We start from the raw sequence: 23,154 nt of genomic DNA on the forward strand, positions 1-23,154 counted from the left end.
CAAGTTGTCCCAGCATTATTTATCGAAAAGACAGTTTTCTTCCACGGAATCGTTTTTCACCTTTTATGGAAATCAGCTGCCCACAAGTGTAAGGGTTTATTTACGGATTCTCAATTCGAGTCCCTTGATCTGTATGTCTGTCCTTGGGTGACTATGACACTGTCTTAATTACTATGACCTTAAGTATATTTTGAGTTTGGGAAGTATGAATCCTTCAACTTTGTTCTCCTTTTTCAAGAATATTTTTGCTCTTCTGAGTCCCTTGCATTTTTATATGAAGTTTAGGACCAGCAGGTCAAATTCTGCAAAAAAGCAAGAAGGATGGTATTAACCCTGTAAAGGAATTTGGGGAGTATTATCATCTTAATCAGTGTTCAGACCCATGAGCATGGGATGTCTTTCCATTTATTTGGATTTTAAAAATTTCTTTTGGAGTTCTCCTGTGGTACAGTGGGTTAAGGACCTGGTGTCATCACTGCAGTGACTCACTGTGTTGATTCCTGGCCCAGGAACTTCCACATGCTGGAAGAAAAAGAAAAAGAAAAAAATTTCATTCAACAGTGTTTTTTTTTTTGCTTTTTTTTCTAGGGCCACACCCGCAGTTCATGGAGGTTCCCAGGACAGGGGTCCAATTGGAGCCACAGCTGCCGGCCTACACCACAGCCACAGCAACATCAGATCCAAGCCGTGACTGCGACCTACCCCACAGCCCATAGCAACGCTGGATCCCCAACCCCCTGAGCGAGGCCAGGGATGGAACCCGCAACCCCATGGCCCCCAGTCGGATTCGCCTCTGCTGCGCCACGACGGGAACTCCTCGACAGTGGTTTTTTTTTTAAATCTATAGTTTCTATTCCTCAGTTATTCTGTTCTTCTAAGAATCTGGTTTATAATCCAGATGGGGCAGCTAAATGCAAGAAAGACACTGTTAAGATACATTCTGTGTTGTAAATTACTGCAGGAGGCTTCATTGAGATGCCAAAAATGACCTGCCTGAGGATTGTTAAGCCCTAGATCAGGTTACCACCAAGCAGTATTGTAAGTCCATTTTCTCAAGCAGTTTGAAAACACACGTATTGCTTATCTCTTCTCTTGCGCTGTTCAGATTCTGAGAGGTAAACCCATTAACGCTTTGGAGCACTGGATAGCTCCAGGAATTTACTCTAAGTTTTACAATTTACCTGTCATCGTGGCTCACTGGAAACAAATCTGACTAGTATCCATGAGGCAGGTTCGATCCCTGGCCTTGCTCAGTGGGTTAAGGATCTGGCGTTGCCATGAACTGTGGTGTGGGTTGCATATGCGGTTCGGATCTGGCATGGATGTGGCTGTGGTGTAGGCCGGCGGCTACAGCTCCGATTCGACCCCTAGCCTGGGAACCCCCATATGCCATGGGTGCAGCCCTAAAAAAAAATAAAATTTACCTTTTTTGATTTTTTGAATATGCTTAAAAGAAAAAGAATATCAAAAGGCATATAGTGACAAGTCTTCCTCTTCTCTCTCTCCCCATCTACCCAATCCCCCTTCAATTTTTTATAGATATCAAATATGAATATATATTATCATTTAATCTCATCAGAGGACAGAATCCATGTTAATTGAGGGTTTGTAAGAAATTGTAGTAAGTAGATTTTAAACAGAATTTTGAACCGATCAATACTTGATCATCTGGGGTGTCCATCTTATTAATATAAGTGAAGACTTCAGCCGAAAGTGAGTCAGCAGCAAATTGTGTTGGGCTCTTCAGTAAGATTCTTATTCCACGACAAGGAGGCTTTTTGAATCAGGGTCGAACTCCTGCATAAGAGATCTTGGCAGATACCCACATGATGGGGCCACTTGTCAGAACCTCTCTCTGCTTGTGAGGAAGCACCTAGAGCCCAGGTTTGCTCTTGACCGAACGGGCAAATGCTGCAACTCGGGCGGGTTGGATTCCGGTGCTGCATGTGGCCTATACATATGCCTCAATCTAAATCATTATTTTTTTCTCCCTCTATGTATATACATTTTTCAATACAAATTAACTTAGACCTCAATAGAAACCCCCCAAAGTAAATTAGTATCCAGTGTCAGAGTTTATTGAAGGCAGAAATGGGCAAGATATATGACTTTTAAAGACATTTGCATTATGTGCACATGACTTAATATCCATTCCAACCCATGTAACTAATCTACTTTTCTTTTCTAAGAAGTTGTCTATCAAAGACATGGCTGACTTTCCTGTCCCCACCCAGGATGTGACTGGTGATGACAAACAAGGTATGAAAAGAATGCGGTTTCTTCCTTTAGGGATATTTTACCTGCATTTCTTTATCCACTTCCCTTGGAATGGCTGGCTTCTAGAGCATATGAGGACAGTTCTCAGTGCAGGAATGCCTTTGAGTGGATTAAATAGTTCAAATTGTTGTCCCGAAACTATAGTTCACAAAGTGGTAACGAGAGCTTGAGTGTTCCAAGCCCTTCAGTTCACTCACTGTTGACCCTCAGGCTCCTCTGACACGTACAGTGCAGTCTGGTCCTACTAATTAGGAAATGACTGGAAGCTGAAGGGTTGGAGAGCATACCATCTTGTGATGGCAGAATATCAATAGAAATGCATATTTGTCGACAGATCTAATCCTCCGAAGTTATCTTCTGGAGACAGTTTGTGTCCCTGGGCTTTATCCTCTGTGACTTCGTGGGTGTGGCTCTGGGCGTGTGAGCCCAGCCAGGATGTGCCTGTCTTACTGGACAGGTGAGAGCAAGGCAGCGCAGTGCTGTGTGTTAGAGCTGACGTCGAGCACAGAGGTGCATCGCCCTGGGAATATCTAGCCAAGCAGGGGGAGCACTCCCCGACGCCGCCCCCACCCCCACACTTCGGTATAATGCTTTCTAATCTATCAGGTCCTTCCTCATACCCTGTATTGTTTGGTCCTCGCAGAATTGAATGGAGGCTGGTATGTCATATCACCTAAAATTTAGAGCTGTGTAAACTCACGTTCAAGCAGTATGAATCACTTGCTTAGTACGAAAAAGAGCAGGGATGAGAACCAAGATTTTCTTATTCTCAAGCCAGTATTCCTGCTGTTATCCGATATTGATTCTCTGCCCATGAATGAAAGGCTTATCTGAAGGGACAAAAAAATCAGTGAAGCTATTTAAGGTTTTATTGTCGTGACCTGCCATGGATGCCGCCTTGTATGGGAGTTAACCACGAAAAATGTTTCCCATTAGGAAACAATAGTTGTATGCTCTCTCTTTCAATATCGGCTCAGGAGAGGCAGACAGACCTGAACGTTGTCTGTGGCAGCAAGTACTCTGATCACTGTCTTTGCTGGTGCTTCTTAGCCTTGACTGCCCATTGCAGTAACCTGGCGAGCTCTTAAAAAGAAAGGAAGTTTGATACTTCCAGGTAATACTCCTTTCTGCCACTAGAGGCACTCTCTCTGGAAGGTTTTATTCCATTTTGTTCCCTGTAGGAGAACCTGTTACTGTACTTTAGGAAGTTTTTATTGTTTTAGTAAATCCCTTAGCAACTTATAGAAGTTTGTAACACTGTTTTCATAAGAGATGATTAGGGGTTCTCTGCTTTAATGTAATGTGCCTCAGATGTAAAATTTTATGTTTTTTTCTTTTTCTCCTCCTTTCTCTCTCTCGTTCTTTAAATCAAAACACTGCTAGCTTTGAAAAGTGCTACGGATGAAGCCTTACCAAAGGACGTATCTGAGGACTCAGGTAGGAGAAAACCAATTTAATGTATTTTTAATGTAATTATTTCTAATTAAAAAAACCCTGGAGTTTCAGCGAGAAGATTGGTGTATCTGTGAGAGTATACATGTTTCTCTCCCAGGATTGTGTTTTATTCTAAGGAAACCTTTGGGTTTCTTTTTGACTATTTCCTCTTTTCAGGTATGAGAAGAGGGTGCTTTTTTAAAGTTCTGAATATGGGTTTCACTGAAAGGATCTCTCAGTTTGATTTTAGGGTTTCATTGGTACTAAGTGTAAAGTTGAGGAGGCTTGGAGCCAGGACGATTTCAACAAGCCATTGTGGTTTCTGTGTAGAGTCGGGAGGTGATGGCGTAGGACCACTGGAGGCTCACGGGTAAGACGTGCCGTTTCCGAAAGAAAACCCTCAAATATTTTCAGTATACTTCACCAACAGGAAGGCAAGTGAATGCGCTTAAACAGGGAGTGGATTCCCAGGGGAAAAGTAAAAGTTGTGTTTGCCCAGGTTCTTGGAGAGTCAGAACTGTGTCTGTGAACCATGAGATGGCTGGGTCTGTGTCCTCACCTCTCTCGAAGGAGCCATCACCGAACCAAGAGGAATCTAGTTGAAAATAAACTGGCTAGGGATGGCATTATTATTCGGAGCTTTAGGAAGCAGGATATGAAACACGTGGCTGCTTTCTCTTTTATTGGTATCTCTCTTAATACTAAGCAAATCATGATTCTTTTGGTGAACTAGTTATATCATCTAGACTTTGTTTCAGGTTGGAACAAAAGAATCGATATAACACCGAGATGGAGAGAGAATGAATATGAATGAGAGCATATGATTGATTGCAGTGAGGAGACCTAAGAATCTGTACTTTTAGGGACCCCCCCCGCCCAGGTGATTCTAATGTTCAGCCCGTTTGGGGAACTACGACCTCTGGAAAGGGAGGTTAAGAAATAGAAAATTAAGATGGCAAGTCAGCCGTGACTCCAGAAGTGGTAGGAAGTCGCAGGCCTAGCTTTGGCTTTTAGAACTCATCCGGGTTCCTTCATCCTGGGAGGAACGTGTCCTGGATGCGTAGGACAAGCGCCTGAAGTAGGGTCTATCCAGCTCTCCTTTCTGGAAGTGAAGGGGAGTTCCCAGTTTTTGTAAAGTTCATGTTACGGTATTAGTAAAAGTAATTTAAATTTGGAGCGTTAAATTGTGCTTCTGCAGCAGCCTTCTAGGCTAGTTAACTTTTACTCTTCCATCAGCGTCACGTGTTCTCTGGAGCGTGAGCTTTAGAGGTCATTTTCACCACTCCTTTGCTGACGGGACACGGTGTCCCCGGCAGAACCTGTCAGCGTGTGCGGCCACAGTACGCGAAGGATCTCTCAATTTGTTGGACGTCCTGCCTCGGGGCGCGCTGTCTGGTTTCTGACTCATCCTCCCGTCTGCTGACCTTTCTGGAGCGGATACGGGGGAATCCGTCCTCTGAAAACGGACTCAGTCCCCCCTTTCCTGGGGACCGTGTGGATTCCTAGCGGGAGGCACTAGAGCTTCAAGGTGGCGGTTTCTCGTTCTGGAAGGCGGTCGGTCCCTGCCACGGGGATAGTTTGCTTCAGTTGAGTTGCTGCCTTCCAGAGAAATAAACTTCAGGCTTGCCCTCTCTCCTGGTTCTGTTTCCTGGAAACAGGATGATGTGTCTGGAGTGTTCTAGCAAGTTCTCATTCTTCTTCCGTCCGCCCAGCTCAGTGAGAAGCTCAGAGCCGCCCTTGGGCTTCTGCCTGGCTTCGGGCACACCATGCCCTTGCTATTTTTGCAGATACGCACATGCCCTAAATGCTGAGTCTGACTTTCAGGGCCTTGGAGGCCGATGGAAGACTTAACCAGAATAGTGTTGTGCAGCCTTGTCTGATCTGAAGCCTGTGGGGACCTGCCAGTTCCATCTGGGATGTCATTTCCCTGTTCTGATAATAATGATAATAGTAATGGCACTGAAGAGGAGGTGCTGACATCCAGACGGCCTGGGACTGTGTCATTAGGGAGTCGGGGTGTTCCTTGTTGCATGTTTTATGGGCCCTTACCCCTTTAATAGCTGAAGGTGTATGCATTAGCGGAATCTAATAGATTTCTTTGCTAATGTCATCCTAGGGCACAGGAGGGCACGCTGCCCAGTGGCCACCTTTTTCTTTATGTCTCCAGGTCATGCTGAGGGCGTTAGGCCTCTTCGCCCTCATGGCATAGTCTTCAGAGGGCTGTTGGTGATTCTCGCAGCTGCCCCTTTGTCACCGGCCACCCCGTGGTCTCACGGGGAGAGCAGTTGTCTTTGTTCCTTGCACCTGCCTGCACCTCCTTTGCTGTCCTAGAAGGAACTAAACTCTTTTTTTGAAAAGTTTTTTATTAAAGTATCGTTGATTCACAGCGTTGTGTTAATTTCTGCAGTACAACAGAGTGACTCAGTTTATACACATATATTCTTTTTTCATGTTCTTCTCCATTATGGCTTATCTTGGGATGTTGAATATCGTTCCCTGTGGGAACTAAATTTCAAAACTAGATTTGTAAGCTTGACAAATTAGGAACACTCTGTAGTAGTAATGTTTTGAGATCCCGAAATACAGTTCGTTGTTAAAACACCTTCTTAGGTCTCCGTGTGAGAAACGGACCGCGTTGTTTTTTTTTTTTTTTTAAGATGATTTTTCTTTTTTCCATTGTAGCCGGTTTACAGTGTGTGGACCACGTTTGTATTATCTTCATTCTGTAGCTGAGGAAACAGGCTCGGAGAGGTCACGGCCAGTGAGGGTGGTGGCGGGTCCGGGCGGAGCCCCTGGGCCCCCCCTCAGCCCGTCTGTCTGCCTATCTCCCCCGCACTCTCTCCCCCGCACTGTCCCTTCCTTCCCCGCCCGTCCCTCCCCCAGCAAAAGACACCGATAAGGGCGGTGCACAGAGGCCGAGTGGCTTCGGCGTGCAGGTTGGGGAAGCCGTCTGTTGGCATGGCCAAGGCTTCTCCTGCCCACGGATTTCTGGAAAGCAGGGGGGCCTGACACAGAAGGGGCCGGAGCCGCTGGGGGGCCCGCTCCGAGGGCGGCCCTCCGCCCCGTGGTGAGTTGGGTCTCGGGTCCGCCCGGCCCCAGGGCAGCCTGCTTGGCGGGAGGAGAGGCTGTCCTTGGCCGCCTGGGGGCCGGAGGAGGGGAGGTGGGCGTCCAGCCGCGGGGCGGAACAGGGCCCAGAGGGCGAGGTCAGCTCACGCTGCTGGGCTTCCCGTGCGTCCCAGGGCTCGGGCCTCCTTTCAGGGGCTTGGAGAGGAAAGGGGCCCGTGTCCTCCCTAGCGGAAGCCCCAGTGCTGCGGTGGGGAGAAGCACCCCTCTCCTGCCGCTGAGCGGAGCTTAGGCCCGGGTGTTGCTAGTTGGCTTTGTGGCTCCTTGGCGTCTCAGCTCTCGGTTCTGGCCTGCTCATCTAGCCCAGGGAGTTGAATGATCGTCGTAAATCCAGCATGCTTTATACCAAGGAGGATTTTAATCTTTGGAGTCGTATAAAAGAGAATGGGATAATGCAGTGAGACCTCTTCTTTCTGGAAAAATTTGTGCAGACAATATACAAACTAGGAGTTCCCGCTGTGGCTCAGCGGAAACGAACCCCACTAGTATCCATGAGGACACGGGTTCCATCCCTGGCTCCGCTCAGTGGGTTAAGAATCCAAGGTTGTTGTGAGCTGTGGTGTAGGTCGCAGACGTGGCTGGGATCTGGTGTTGCTGTGGCTGTGGTGTAGGCTGGCAGATACAGCTCCAATTCGACCCCTAGCCTGGGAACCTCCACATGCCATGAGTGTGGCCCTGAAAAGACAAAAAATACAAACCATATGCTCCTTGCTCCTTGTTGGTAGTACCTTTTTCTGTGAATTTTAATGGCACTTTATGATGAAAAATTTGCATTATTTGTGAAACCTTAGCATAGCCAGTGGTTTCTAAAGTTGCCTTCTGCAGATGATTGATAATGTAAAAAGAGGGTTATTGTTTTTTTTTAAATATTTCTTATTACTCCCCACAACTTATGATGGGAAGTAGGCGCCTTGCATGTTGGTAGTGAGCAAACTAGTTTATGATTTAAAGTGGGGAAGGAAAAGTTGTATGGTTGACAAAATAATTGGGATGATTTCACTCCATAATATTCTCTGCAATTTGGTAACAGAGATGCGGGACACAAGGATATTTTCTTGTAGGAAAAGCTGCATAGCTCATTTCAACTTAATTGTGGGAGCTTTGATTTCTTGTGGTCCTGCTATTTTTTGGAAGTGTATTTTTAGAAAATCTTAAAATATGTAGCCTGACAGACTTCTTCCTAGCCTGCAGGAAAGACTGGTTTCAAATCATTTATTATTAGGCTTTCAGTGATAGACCATGAAACCCTCAAGTCTGAAGCCATCATTATTTAAATAGATAACCGCCTGAGAGAGCTGTCTTTTGAGACTAGAATTTCTTCATTAATCAAGCTAGATTTGAAAATGGCTTCTTAGCTTAGTGCTCTGATGAAAGGAAAAAGACATTGGTTTTTCTTTCCTCTTAATTATGCCCTTGGCTTTAGAAAGAAAGTTATGAAATCATGAAAATGTGGAAGTGGTCACGTTCTCCACAAGTTACCTGTACCTCATGTTTACCTGTTGATATGTTCTGTACTAGCCCAGGTGCTGCTTATAAACCTGTTTAACTGCAGACATGAAACCCAAGCAAACAACAACTAATCTTTGTTTCAGCCACTCCTAAGGATTCCAACAGTCTCAAAGCAAGACCAAGATCCAGGTAGTGTTTAATTTCTGCTTTAATGCCTGTTGTACCCTGTCCCTGCCTAGAAGCGAACCTCCCAACTCCAAGCCTCACCCATGACCCGCTTCCCCTTCGGTTTGAGGCTCAGAACATGGGTGGGTTCGCTCGTCACGAGGGCCCTGGCTGGAGCCTGCGGGGCGGCTGGGGAGGCTCTCAGTTTGTTTTTATTGGTGCTGGACGCGGGGCTGCTGCCCTCTGGCGCCCTGACATGAAGAAGGGGCTGCGTGCAGGGAGCCGCTTGTTGCGGGGTGATACGGGTGGGAGCTTTGGAAGGAAGGAAGCATGGTTTAAAGGTAACTAGCACTGACATTTCCTATCCCAGCAAGGTGAACCCCCCAAATAACAAGTCTGGGCGTAATGTCTAGAGTAGGCAGGGGACATGCTCTGGCGATGTCACTGGGGCACGAAGCTTCAGGCGAGCAGCATGTAGGGACGGTCTCATCCTTGCCGAGGCTCTTCTCAGTGTCCCCGTTCCGACGTCAGGAGAGGCTGGGAGAGGAGGGAGGGAGAGCCGCCCAGGCAGCGCTGTGGTCGACATCAGACCCCAGAGGGGCCGAGCCGGGAGAAATACAGAGCCGCCACGAGAACTACTAGGACCAGGGAGATGGGGTCAGGACCGCGGTGCGCCGGCGGACTGCAGTGCGAGCTGGGACGCCACGTGTGGCTTTTGCAGGTTTTGCTTTGGTTCTCAGTGACTCTTTTCCTCCGCTGGCTCTTCGTTGCATTCCTGAGAAACTGAATATAAATCTGATTGTATATGATATGATTGAAAGGCAGGCCATTTAAGGAAATCTCGTCTGCTTGTAAGTCAAAGACTTATCCCTCAGTTTATCTTTTACGTCTGGATTTTCCAAGTTGCAGTTTTATGTCCTTGTTTATAGAAGGCACAGATACCTATATTCATATTTGTTAAACAATAGATACAGTAATTCATTTTGGTAGGAAAAGAAGTATAGTCACTCTTTTTGTCTACGGCCACTACACTCACCCATCCCGTTTTTTAAAGGCTGAATGGACCTTTTAGAGATTCGCCTGTACTGGCTTTAGGATGTAGAAATAGTAACGTTTCTCTGCCTTCACAGCAGGCAAGCCCTTCTCTGAAGGGCACAAATGTGCTTCTGTGTGCTCGGGTCCCCATGAGTTGGACCTCAGAGTTTTCACTTCTGTTGGCCTCCTCCCTCCCCCCAACGCGAGTGAAATTACAACCTCTCAGTCACGTATCCTGTTATTAATATCTCTGGCTAAAGTTTAGATATTATTCCTTTTAGGGAGTGGTCTCTTGGTCTCATTTGGATGTTTTCATTTTCTCTCTGAACCCACGGGGTCTTTCCTGAGACCAAGAGCATCAAATTATTTTTCTTCTCCTTTTTAGAATCATACAGCTCGGTAGAAGTGTGAGGCAGAGGGGGAAATCATCCTTCTCACTCGGCCGTGGGCATCATTTTGTTGATCCCCTGCACGTGTATGTCTCAGTCGGCTGCAGTCTGTTTTACCCCATCAGCTGTTGGATATTTATTTAACTTGCCATGTGGACATCCACGTACACACGTTATATACGGAAGTGAAGTGGAACGAGGTGTAGTGTGAGATTGTGTGCTCAACTATATCTGTGTGCATATGCATGTGCACAGACAGGATTTATACCCACATTTTTTCTTTCTTGAGCGAATCATGTCACTAAAGCTCGATCTGACATAGAAAGTTCTTTTCATTTCTAGCTGGGTTCTCGGATGTCCTTTTTTTTTTTTTAAAGATCATTTTATTTATTTATTTATTTTTTGTCTTTTTGCCTTTTCTAGGGCCGCACTCGTGGCACATGGAGGTTCCCAGGCTAGGGGTTGAATTGAAGCTGTAGCCGCCGGCCTACACCGGAGCCACAGCCATGTGGGATCCGAGCCGCGTCTGCCACCTACACCACAGCTCCCACGGCAACGCCGGATCCTTCACCCACTGAGCGAGGCCAGGGATCGAACCCGCAACCTCATGGTTCCTAGTCGGATTCATTAACCACTGCGCCACGACAGGAACTCCGGATGTACTTTTTTAAATCAAGAGTTCCCATTCGAAAACAAACTTTTCTATCAGTTGCCTTTTATTCTAGCTGTGAGTATCAGAGCCTTCTTCCTGCTAGTTCCTGCATGCCTTTGCCTTGCCTGTCTTGCCAGTTATGTCACAGGCACCCCCCACAGCAAGTCACATGTCATTATGGTGGCTTTATTAAAGATTGCAGCTTTGCATGACTCCTTCCTCAGCTCTTGAGGAAGAGTTGAGGAGGTTGTTCAGGACAGTAAAAACATGCTGTGGCAAAACCAGCTTTACGAGAGCTGACGTTGCTTAATAGTAATGGTTAGATTCTACTTTCATGAGAACCACTGGAATGGCGAGAGACCGGCCTGGCTTTCTGAGGCCGATTTGTCGCTAGGAGACATCTCTGACTCAAACGTCCTTTTCTTCTTTGACACGACGTTAGCCAAGAAGCTGAATAGAACAGACATACAGCATGCACATCGGCTTCTTAGAAACACCTTATTGGGAGCTCTTCTTCTCCCCCCTTTTTTTGTGCTTTTAGGGCTGCACTCGTACTCGCGGCACATGGAGGTTCCCAGGCTAAGGGTCTAATTGAAGCTACAGCTGCCAGCCTATGCCAGAGCCACGGCAGTGCCAGATCTGAGCTGCCTCTGTGGCGTACACCACAGCTCATGGCAACGCCAGATCCTTAACCCACTGAGCGAGGCCAGGGATTGAACCTGCAGCCTCATGGTTCCTAGTTGGATTCGTTTCTGCTGCACCATGATGAGAACTCTGTAGAAACACCTTATTGGGAGCGCTTCCACACACTTGCTCCTAGGCGGTAGACTAATGTACGGAGTTGAATTAATTTAGAAAATAAGTAGGTCTCTAACAGATAGTCTAGCTGCTTCTACCCAAAAGTGTCTTCCCTGGCTCATAGGCAGTCTCAGGACATTTTAAAAATGGAATTTAGAAACTGAGAGTGGAGTGTCGAATGGAACCTGTGTAACTTTCTAGCTACGTGACCTTTAGCAAGTTACCTGGGTCCTTTTTCATTAAATGCTATTAATTGGAATTACCATCTTGGAAATTGCCTGGTTAGCTCCTGCCTTGTTCCAGATTGAAGAGAAGGTTAAGAGGAGGCTTTTGCTTTGAAAATTTCCCCCACCTCCTATCTGTCATGGTCAGAAAACCGAAACGCCTCAGCTGGATGGATGGGTGCTTTCCTTCCTGAATTTCATTGGTAGCACATTCCGTTGAACTCTTAACTCTTAATCTTAGCTTATCGGTCCTGATTCCCCAAGTGCCTGTTACCACATTAGCAAGTAAACAGGAGAACAGTTCTGCAGTCAGTTAATACCCTGAAGCCCTTCTGTTAAAATATAGCAGAAGAGTTTACGTGTTATTCTTGATAACAATTCCCATCGAAAGGGATTTGAATTTACAGAAAGCTTTTCCTTTGGGGTCACTTTGGGCCTAAGGGATAATAAGAGTATAGAGGTTTAAAAAAGTTTGGACTGAGGGTTGCGGTTTGGGCGCCTCTGGCCCGCAGTGTGGCGTCTGGGGTCGGGGCAGTCGGTGCCCAGCGGGCCTTGGCCGTGGCCGACTGGTGTGGGTGTTTTCCGTTGCAGCCCAGCTTGAGAGCGTGGTGCGTCGCTATCTGCCTGCTGACCTTGCCTTATTTTGCTGCAGATCTTACTCTAGCACCTCCATAGAAGAAGCCATGAAAAGGGGCGAGGACCCTCCCACCCCGCCACCGCGGCCACAGAAAACCCATTCCAGAGCGTCCTCCCTGGATCTGAATAAAGTCTTCCAGCCCAGTGTGCCAGGTGACGTGCCCCCGCGCCCCTGCCCTCCCTGGCCGCCCCCACGTGGCCCTGCCCACCCTTGCCGTGGACCGAGAGTCCCGAGATTGCATCCCCCAAGGATGAAAACGCGTCAGCCCCAGACGGCCCACCGCGCGTGGGGTGGTGACTGGCACACAAGGTGGCCCCGTCGTTCGCTCAGCCGCCCGTGCCATCCTTCTGTCACCGTCCTCGGCGATCCATGTCCGCCCAGGACTGTCTGCCTTTCACCCTCTTGGTGACGCTCCTGTGTCCTGTAGGGGTTACGGCGAAGCGGCTGTGCTAAATCCGGCCGGGGGTAGGTGTTTGGTGTGGGCTGCCCCAGGGCTTCTGGGGGTGCCACTTCCTGCTCGAGGCAGCGGCTGTCCAGCAGGACTGGCTCCCCGGGAAGAGGAGCAGCAGCGGGGAGCCACGCCCGCCCGTCGGCGAAGGTGCTGGGATACGCTGCCGTCCCACGGGTTACTCGGGGAGCAGCAGGGGCCTTTCCACTGACTAATGCAGGCAAGCTATAAATACAGAGATTTCCTGGAACTTTTTCTGTATCTCTATACATTTTAAATCAAGCCAAGCTCAGATGCTAGTGATTTGCAGATTATTATCTTTTCTCCTACAGCAAGAAAAGGCGCTCCTTGGCTCACACGTTAGCATGACCTCTGTGTCCCGGCGGAGCTCAGCACGTTTTATTTGTTCTAATAAAGTACTCTCCTCACAGTAACGTTATAGATTGTTTTTTAATATACCAGAATCTGGAACTCTCTCTGAAACTTGATTCTCTGCCATGAGTTCATCAGATAAGAATTTGTCTTGAGTTTTCCCCCACACTTTGATCCAAATTCTGGCATAATTTCATAGTAAGTGGTATTTGGGGTGGGAGTAGCTCGAATGGTGATGCTATAAAAATTTCATGTGGCTGGTGGGTTATGACCTAGGAGATTGCTCTGTGGATGCAAGCAGATTAAAACAACCTGGACAGCTGTCTCCGTACGTGTTCCTTGCAAGGAGAGAGGCTGGGAGCATGCACGTAGCTCTCAGGCCGTGTCTCTCTCCCCGCCAGCGTGCCCCCTGTGTTGGAGGGTGGATGAGCTGTGGCTTACACGACGTTGCATCCCAGAGTAGAAGGGACACGGCTGAATTTGGAGTCCAGTTCAGCTGCTTGTGAACTATTTGATTTCCAGCAAGTGGCTTGATCTGTTCTGCCTCTCAGGTTCCTAGTCTGGACAACAGGACCACCGCTCCGCAGAACCACAAGGTGATGGTGAGATAATAGATGGAATCCAGATAGCAGCGTGTCTGGCCCCTAGGCGCTCATTCCCACCAAAGACTGATGAGGAAAGCCCCCTCACCCCCTTGACCCCCCGTGGGCCCGTTCTCTGATTCCCTCCCTTGCGGAGGGGCCGAGCCGCAGTTGCCTGTGGTTGTACCCCCTTCATCGCCACACCTTTCCTGGGTGTGCTTCACTCCTGCCCTGTCTTACTGTCCCCACACCTAAATAAGATCCCTGGCCCCAAGTCCCTGTCATAGGGGCTGCTTTCAGGAGAAGCTGAATCAAGACGGCTTCTTTTTCCATCTCTGATGTTGACATGACTTCAGGAGGAGAAGTATTTTGGTTTGATAAATGGCAAAGAGTAGCGAGGTGGGTGACAGCTGTATTCATAGCTTAGTTCCATCATCTTTCCAGTCCTGGTTTATACAAATAAAATTTTAATGAGCAGTTTAAATTGCTCACGTGAAGAAGAGAGCATTTCTGCAAGAGGAAAAGCAGGTGGTACCATCGCAGCTACTTAATTTATTTCCGTGTGGATTAATTCTCACAGGAAAGGACAAGAGTCTAGAATTCTGTAGAATTTTCGGGTACTGCCTATTGCTAGAAATTACTTATTAAGGTTCAGACACTGGAGGAAAGCATGGGCTAGTAAACCAGTCAGCGTAGCGCCCCCAGTGGGAACCATGGAGCCGTGGAGCCGTGGTGTAGTAACCCCTCGGCTGCACTTGTCTTTCTGTGTCACTCCAGGCAAACTGGGTCGCCCTATGCTTGCTGTCCTGTATCCTGAGCTTCCTAATTCGCCATCTTTCACCTTCCTAATAGGGAGCCGCGTCGTTTCTTGGGGCGCCTGTGTCATGGGGTGTAGAGTGAGGGATTGTGCCTTAGTCTTGCCCCGTCCCCCCCCCCCATCTCTTCCTCGCACTCCTCTAACGCTGCTCCACTCGTGCACCCTCTCTGCTTTCTCTTCCCCCTCCCCTCTCTGCTTCTCTTTCTTTCCTGTCCCCCTCCCCCATTTCCCAGCCCCCCCCCCCCGCCCCCCGAATCCTAACCAAGGCGGAGGTTGTCAATGACTGCCCGTCTCTGTCTTTGTCTGCCTGCCTATTTATATTCTTGGGCTGAATCCTAGAGGTCAGAGGTGCTGAGTCACAGGTCATATACGTTTGAAGTGTAGATTCACGTTGCCAGACTGTCCTGGAGAAAACTTGTACCTGTCACCTCGCCCCATCACTAACATCGGCTGAGAATGTTTCCTGGCCCCCTGGCCAGCGCTGGCTCATGGTCATCTCTTTAGTGGTTATCTGTCTGATAGGCACATGTTTGCAGTCCCTGGATTCCTAGTGAGACTGGACATCTTTTCATATCTTTATGGGCCGTGACTCTTTGTTCTTTTGTGCATTGCCTGTGTGAAGGCACACTCAGTTTCTGTGGCTGCATCTCTTTGCCTAACCACAGGGACCCCTTGCCTCCTCTTCGGTTTTCCTCTGAGGGTGGCCCTGGGGAAGCTGTAACCTAACCTGCTCCTTCCCGGGGTCTCTGTCCTTCCAGCCCCCAGTTCCTCATCTTTTGGCTGGATTTATCACGTAAGACAGACTCTATTGAGATCGCCCAGTTTATAACAATAGAAAAGAGAAGTAAAGAGAGGAAGATGGATAATGTGCGATGAAACAAGATGGGAACTTGAGTTGTAAGGGAAAGGTAAAATGAAGCCATTGTTTTTTGTTGTTGTTGTTGTTTTTTTTAAATGAGAATCACAGCATTGTGAAAACCAGAGTGAAGAAGCCTAAGTTGCTGCATCCGGGTAGCCTAAAGTAGAGTAAGAGTGTGGGGAAGAAATCAGACAGAGAGAAGACGGAAAGAAGCAAGAGTGAAAGAGGGAAATGAAGCAGAAGGGGAGATAGTTGTTCTGTAGGAGCGATGCTGTTTATACGGGGAAAAGCTTATAGAGACCGAGGGCGGGTGGGCCTGTAGGATTCAGGGGACTCTTTGCAAGGAAGGAATAGCTCAGGACTGGGTGGCATTAACGCCTTCAGATAGATGGTGATAGGACACATGATTTATGGGGCAGAATAACGAAGGGCCAATTTGAAATATAAATCTGTAAAAATGAACGAGGCCGACTCAGGCAGTGTGGCACAGTGGGCTTTAACTTTGATATCTGCGAAGAGGGTGTGAACAGGTGATTTACGGGAGTCTAGACTGTCCCAGGGCTCGAGATCGGTAGGTGCTGGCATTGCACCTAAAGCGTGTGCTTTCGCAGGGAGAAGACTGTCATGATAGGACCGCTGTGCGGAGAAGGGAGACCGCCTTTAATAGCTGATTAGTTGTGGAGCCAGCCTCTCACGGTCCCATGCAGCTGCCGCGTTTGTGAGAAGGAAATGTGCAAAAAAGCCTAAGGCAGTGATGATGCAAGCAGACAAAATCTAGAGGCAGTCAAACCCCGGGCTTGCTCAGTGATGTTTAGATTTCATAGCTCTCTACTTAGAGCCACAAAGCATATTTTATTACGGAAATTTCTGTAAGAAGAGTCACAGTGAAGATGATACTTTTTAGACCTTACCTCTTTTTCTTCACTGAAGCAATTGTTTTCCTAAAGGTTGCCCCCTCCCCCGCCCTGTAAAAAGGTTTCTTCTGTTCCACCGTGTGGGCTGGAAACGCCCCTCCTCCCATGCTTGACACTGACCTGCCTCCTCCAAAGCCCTGAGTTTGCAGCTCAAGGTTTCCATGGTGACAGCCAATCATCTCAGTGGTCCCTATCGCCTCGGTCCCATCTGGAGCATTTGCCTGGCCGGAGGGGCAGCGCTTGTGTGGAGGAGACGTAGCCATCCCTTTAACGCTCCAGACCAGGAACCCCCATCATGTCCACACAGGTCTACCTGGGGAACCCTAGCCCATGAGAGAGCCAGCTGCCAGGCAGCTGGAAATGAAGTCCCTGGCAGGGCTGCCACTTCCCAGTGACGTCCTGCTTAGCGTAAGGCAGGAGAGTGGATGTTGGCGGATGGCTCTTCCCCCCACATGCCGTTCCGCCGAACGCATTTGAGATCCACACGTTAAAGCCACTGTGATGGCTGAACACAACACGTCAGTGGGTATTATCCGCCCGTGGGTAGCCAGTGTCCCATCAGCTTTAGACATAGTGATAAGAAGAGTTCATCCCCTGCTTAGGAAGTTAGGGCCCATCTGTATCATGGGATCTTACGAAGCTGTTAAGAAGAATGAGGTCTGTGTGCTAAATGGAGAGGCGCCTGAGATAAGTGAGAGAGAGCTGGTGCAGAGTGTGGGTGGTCTTCATTGTAGGGACGATTTCCAGAGGAAGACTTAAGAACAGTGATAACAGTGGTTGCCTCTGGGGAAGACAATTGGATGACTGGGGACCAGGAAGAGAAATTTACTTTTCGCCATGGATTCGTTTGTATCTATTAAATTTTGCCTCATGTGCAGATATTACCGATTACACAAAACTGACTTTCCAAGCTGTGGCCGCAGTGCCCAGGTGTTGCCGGAGCGTACCAGAGATGGTCTTCCTGGCTACATTTATCTGTCTCAGACTTGCCTACCATACTGTATCCAGGGTATTTTCATGCCCAATCTGCTGCCGCCTCCTAGATTGCAGCTAAGATGACAGCATTCCAGAGCATTCTTTAAGGCTCTGATAGGTTCCTCCCCTTCAGTGCACCTCCAGTGCTGAGGAGTAGTTTTAAAGGACTTCTCGCAGCCTCCCTCGTGAGATGTCCACATGGGCCAAGGGCTGTGATGAGGGCTCTGTCTTCCCTTGGGGGGGGGGGGTATGTGTGTTTATTGAGTGATGAGCCGAGAAGATCTGTCCTGGGTTTTCTACAGCTGAAGACAGCTTTCTGTGACTTGAGAAAAGGTAAAGCCCCTTGGGAACAAGAGAGATTCTCAACACCAAACTGAGCTTTTGAGCTTTCTAAAGGATGCATTTAGCCACACAGATGTCTTGTCTGACCTTATGCATTTGCTCGTTCTATCATTGCTGTGACAGCTATTTGTTCCCTTTTAAAGCCTAGCAGAACTTTAAAATCTAGTAGAATTTTGGGATTCCTGCCCCATTCCCAAACTTTTGGATCTGCGGTATAGCTAGCCAGCTAGACAATTTTTTTTTTCTTTTTTTGGCCACACCTGCAGCACATGGAAATTGCTGAGCTAGGGGTTAAATCAGAGCTGCAACTGAGGGCTACACCACAGCCACAGCAACGCTGCATGTGAGTCCCATCTGTGACCTACACCACAGCTCAGGCAATGCTGGATCCTTAACCCACTGAGCAAGGCCAGGGATCAAACCCGAGTCCTCATGGATACTAGTCGGGTTCGTTAACCACTGATCCACAATGGAAACTCTGATTAACTATTTTATATATAGCAGTGTGCATATGTTAATCGCAAACTCCTAATTTATTTCTTCTCCCTACCTTTTCCCTTTGGTAACCATAAGTTTGTTTTAAAAGTGTGTAAACCTGTTTCTGTTTTGTAAATAAGTTTATTTGTATCATTTTTATTTTTATTTTATTTTTGTCTTTTTGCCTTTTCTAGGGCCGTACCCGTGGCATATGGAGGTTCCCAGGCTAGGGGTCACATCGGAGCTGCAGCTGCCAACCTGTGCCACAGCCACAGCAACACAAGTTCCAAGCCACATCTGCGACCTATGCCACAGCTTGCAGCAATGCTAGATCCTTAACCCACTGAGCAAGGCCAGAGATTGAACCCGTATCCTCATGGACACTCTGTTGGGTTCCTAACCCTGAGCTGAGCTACAACGGGAAATCTGCGTGTATTTTTTTCAAATTACGGTTTTCTCTAAATAATGTTTTCCTTTTTCTTGGGCATATACGTGGGGTTAGAATTTCTGGGTTATGTGTTATCTATTTGGTGACTATTTTGAGGAACTCCTGAACAGTTTTCCAGAGCAGCTGCACCAATTTACCATCTTAGTAGCTATATATGAGGACTGCAATTTCTTCGCATCCTCGACACACTTATTATTATCTGTCCTTTTAATTTTAGCCATCTTAGTAGGTGTGAAGTGGCATTTTATCATGGTTTGCATTTGCATTTTCTAATGATTAATGATGTGGAACATCTTTTCATGTGTTTTTTGGCTATATTTATGTCATCTTTGGAGAAATGTCTATTCAGAATCTTTGCCCATTTTTAAATTGGGTTATTTTTGTCGTTGAGTTATAAGGGTTCTTTATATATTTTGAATGAAGTCCCTTTTCAGATGTATGGTTTACAAGTATTTTCTCTCATTTGTGGGTTGTTCTTTCAGTGATGTCCTTTGAAGTGCAAAAATTCTTCTTCATGTTATCTATTTTTCTTTTGTCACTTGCGTGTCTGGTGTGATATCTAAGAAACCACTGTCTAACTCAAGTCGCAAAAATTTATTCCTTTTTTCTTTTAAAAGTTAAAAATTTTTGGCTCTTACATTTAGGTCTGTGATCCATTTTGAGTTGATTTTTGTGTTTGGTGTAGGATAGGGATCCAAATTCATTTTTTTGCATGTGGCTGTCCAGTTGTCCTAGAGCCATTTTTTTGAGAAAATGATTAATTCCCCATTTAATTTTCCTGGTACCCTTGTTGAAAATCAGTTGACCAAGACATAAAGGTTTATTTCTGCAGTCTCATTTCTGTTCCATTGATCTATATGTCTGTCTTTATGCTAGTGCCATACTGTCTTGATTATTCCAGAAATTGTAATAAGTTTTGAAATTGGAAAGTATGCATCTACCCAATTTCTTCCTCTTTTTCAAGTTGTTTTGGTTATTCTGGGTCCCTTGTGTTTTCACATGAAATTTAGGATCAGCTCATCAATTTTGTGTTTAAAAACAAAATGCCAGCTGGGATTTTGTTAGGGATTATATTGAATCTGTGGCTGAGTTTGGTTAGTATTGCTATCTTTTTTTTTTTTTTTTTGGTCTTATTGCATTTTCTAGGGCCACACCCACGGCGTATGGAGGTTCCCAGGCTAGGGGTCCAATCAGAGCTGTAGCCGCTGGCCTACACCACAGCCACAGCAATGCAGGATCCAAGCCGCGTCTGCTGCCTGCACCACAGCTCACGGCAACGCCGGATCCTTAACCTACTGAGCAAGGCCAGGGATCGTACCAGCAACCTCATGGTTCCTAGTCGGATTCGTTAACCACTGAGCCACGACGGGAACTCCTAGTATTGCTATCTTAACATTTTTCCCCTCAACTTTATTGTTAATTGACAAATTAAAATTGTATCTATTTATGGAGTACAATATGATCTTTTTCATTTTAATAATATAAAGTCTTCCAGTCTTTTTTTTTGTTTTGTTTTGTTTTTTGATCTTTTGAGGGCTGCACCTGCAATATATGGAGGTTCCCAGGCTAAGGGTCCAAACCAAGCTCCAGCCGCCAGCCTATACCACAGCCACAGCAAGCAGGATCTGAGCTTCATCTGCGATCTACGCCACAGCTCACGCAACACCGGATCCTTAACTCACTGAGTCCTCATGGATGCTGCTCAGATTTGTTTCCGCTGAGCCACGAGGGGCTCTCCAAGTCTTCCAGTCTTAAATGGAAGGATGTATTTCCACTTATTTAAGTATTTAGTTTCATTCAACAATGTTTTGTGGAGTTCCCATTGTGGCTCAGCAGGTTAAGAACCCAGCTAGTATCCATGAGGATGCAGGTTTGATCCCTGGCCTCGCTCAGTGGATGAAGGATCCGGTGTTGCCGTGAGCTGTGGTGTAGGTCTCAGACGAGGCTTGGATCCCACGTGGCTGTGGCTCTGGCATAGGCCATCGGCTACAGCTCCAATTAGACCCCTAGCCTGGGAACCTCCATATGCCACTGTGGCCCTAAAATAAATAAATTATTGAAAAGTTAAAAAAAAGAGAAATCTCTAAAAAAACCCCAGTGTTTTATAACTTTCAACATGCAAATTTTGCCCTTCTTCAAATTCTTACATACGGTCAGCCTTCTGTATCCTCAGGCTCTACATCTGCTCAATCAACCAACTACGGTTTGAAAATATTAGGGGAAAAAATTCCAGAAAGTTCCAAAAAGCAGAATTTGACTTTGCTCTGTGCCAGCAACTATTTACATAGCATTTACAGTGCGTCAGGTACTAGAGGTAACCCAGAGCTGATGTAAAGTGCGTGGATGCACATGCATAGGTCATATGCAGATACTGCGTCATTTTATATCAAAGACTTGAGCATCCTTGGATTTTTGTATCCCCGAGGGGTCTTGGACCCACTCCCCCATGGATAGTGAGGAACGCATATTTTATTTATTTTGATTTTATTCTAAAGGGAGTTGTTTGCTTAATTTCATTTTCCAGTCTTCATTGTTAGAGTATAGAAATATAGTTAGTTTTTGTATATTGATCTTATATCCTATAACTTTGTTGGACTTGTCTGTTAGTTGTCTGGACACATCCTTAACTTAGATAACGAGGTAGGGAACATACTCATTATTGGACTTCTTACTGCTTTAGCTAATCCTGCAGCTGCCTGCAAATCAAGGAGGAAATCCCTTTTAGTGTTTGGGAAACAGTGAAAGATTCATTGCTGAATGCTTGCATCCAATTTTACTTTTTCTCTCATATGTGAGACCAGTCGATCCAGTCCCACTTATTCAGTAGTGTATTCTTTACGCATTAATATGCAGTGTCCACTCTGTCCTAAGCCAAGTTTCCCTTTTTGTAAGAGTTGTGTCTGGGCTCTCTCCTCCATTAACTCGTTGAGCTAGGTTAATAGTGGGAATGGGTTACTTTGTACAAAGGACACCTTTAAAGCACTCGATAGGCGTTGTCTCTTCTCCCTACAATGATCCTAATGAGATTGATGCTGTTTTATCCTTATTTTAGAACTGGGGAAACTGAGGTACAGCAGTTAATTTGGCCAAGGTCGTGGAGCTGAGTCGATGGTGGAGCTAGGGTTTGAACTCGTGCAGTCCACTGCTGGAGCCTTCGCTCTGCCGCCTCACGCGGGGGCAAGTGTATCTCTTCTCTCTATCCCGCTGGCCTCTCCCAACTTGTCTACTTGGCCAGGTGTCGATGAGGCGTTTCTCTGTTCAGCTGCCTCTGCTGAAGATTTTCTTAAGGCAGGTGGAGGGCAGCTGCTGTCACTGCTGCTGAGCCCACGCCTCACCCTGCTTCGCCTGCCAGCTGAGCACTGCGACTCATCGCTAGACCTGCCGCTGCAGTCCTTCGTCTTTGAAGGGCCAGGGAAGGACTTGCAGTTTTCTGGATCCGAATCCTTGCTTTCAGGTCTAATCTTGTTTGTGGGGGGCTCTGTTGTGAGAAGTTACACGCTCAGCGTTCATAGTGACAGAGCATTGGCATTTCCCTGTGGGTTTGTCAATAGTTGCTGGATGAAAGGTGTCGGCTGCAGTGTAGTGTCACTTTGTCATGCGATTTGAAGTCTAGACGTTCATTTAAACATACAGAGCTATATGTGTGTGTGGGCTGTTGGGCTAGATGGACATTTTTGGAGGTGAAAAATACAGACCAGGTGTTTCAAGTTTGTGCCAGTGTTCAGCACGTTCCTCCAGATCCGCGGCAGGCTCAGCTTTGGAAGCTGTGGCTGCAGTGTACTGTCTGTCTTTTTACTTTTTCCTGTTACTCTATTTATAGTTGTTTTTTTTGTTTTTTTTTTTTCTTTTCCGCTAAGTTATGTGAGAGTGTCTGTAGTAGCCCAGTGTGTGATTCGTATCTGCAGAAGAGAAAAACCTGGAGGTTTACACAGGCTTGCCAAGGGGAGGGTGCAGCCAGTCCTGCTGCTGGGCAGGGTGCCTTCTCTTTAGATGCGGCGTCCAGTTTTCTGGCTGCCCTGCTGGCTGAGGGCTCTGACGAGGGAGTGTGGGGAAGAACAGGACTCGCGTCTCTGAAGGATGCCCTGGGAAATGTTAGTATAGCCTTTAGCTTTAAAAATGCTTATGAAACTCATTTGAGTAATAGAAAAATACTTTCTCATGTGTAAAATTCATACATTACAGGTGTGACCCTTAACCTCATTCCCACCCAGCGCGTGTCTTCCCTGGGAATGTATTTCTCTGACAATTTCTGGTGCACTTATTCATGCATATGTGTACCTGCGGCATCATTTTCAGGGTTTCTTGTATTGAAAATAATTGGCATCACCTTGCATGTTTCCCCCATGCTTTCCTCATACTATGTTATTTCTTGGAGATATATCCATGTCAGTACTCATAATTTTGTCATGCTTTTGTATGTGGTCTGTGCACTGACTACTCTGTTAAAAACTGTATTATGGAGGGAGTTCTCTTGTAGCGCAGTGGGTTAAGGACCTGGCGTTGTCACTGCAGTGGCTTGCGTCGCTACTGTGGCGCCAGTTCAATTCCTGGCCCATAAACTTCCACATGCCATGGGTGCAGCCAAGAAACCCACTGTGTTATGGAAAATTTCAAATGTATGTAAAAGCAAAGAACCCCCATTCCCAGATCATTTGAAGGAAATCACAGATGGGGTGTAATTTCAAACATAAATACTTTATATGTATCTCTAACAGATGATGACTTTTTAAAAAAACAC

At 46.7% G+C, this 23,154-nt stretch overlaps 1 protein-coding gene across 3 annotated transcripts in view; it reads left to right on the forward strand.

Moving 5' to 3' along the window:
• REPS2 (RALBP1 associated Eps domain containing 2) overlaps positions 1–23,154 on the forward strand; it is a 245,546-nt gene that overhangs the window by 133,208 nt on the left and 89,184 nt on the right. For all 3 annotated transcript variants that reach the window (XM_021080774.1, XM_021080775.1, XM_021080776.1), the window contains exons 10-13: positions 2,190–2,259; positions 3,661–3,714; positions 8,427–8,472; positions 12,199–12,335. In XM_021080774.1, the coding sequence (XP_020936433.1) occupies positions 2,190–2,259; positions 3,661–3,714; positions 8,427–8,472; positions 12,199–12,335 (307 nt within the window). The remainder of the gene's footprint in view (positions 1–2,189; positions 2,260–3,660; positions 3,715–8,426; positions 8,473–12,198; positions 12,336–23,154) is intronic.

The sequence above is a fragment of the Sus scrofa genome, chromosome X (genome assembly GCF_000003025.6).
Source record: "Sus scrofa isolate TJ Tabasco breed Duroc chromosome X, Sscrofa11.1, whole genome shotgun sequence".
NCBI classification, from domain to species: Eukaryota; Metazoa; Chordata; class Mammalia; order Artiodactyla; family Suidae; genus Sus; species Sus scrofa.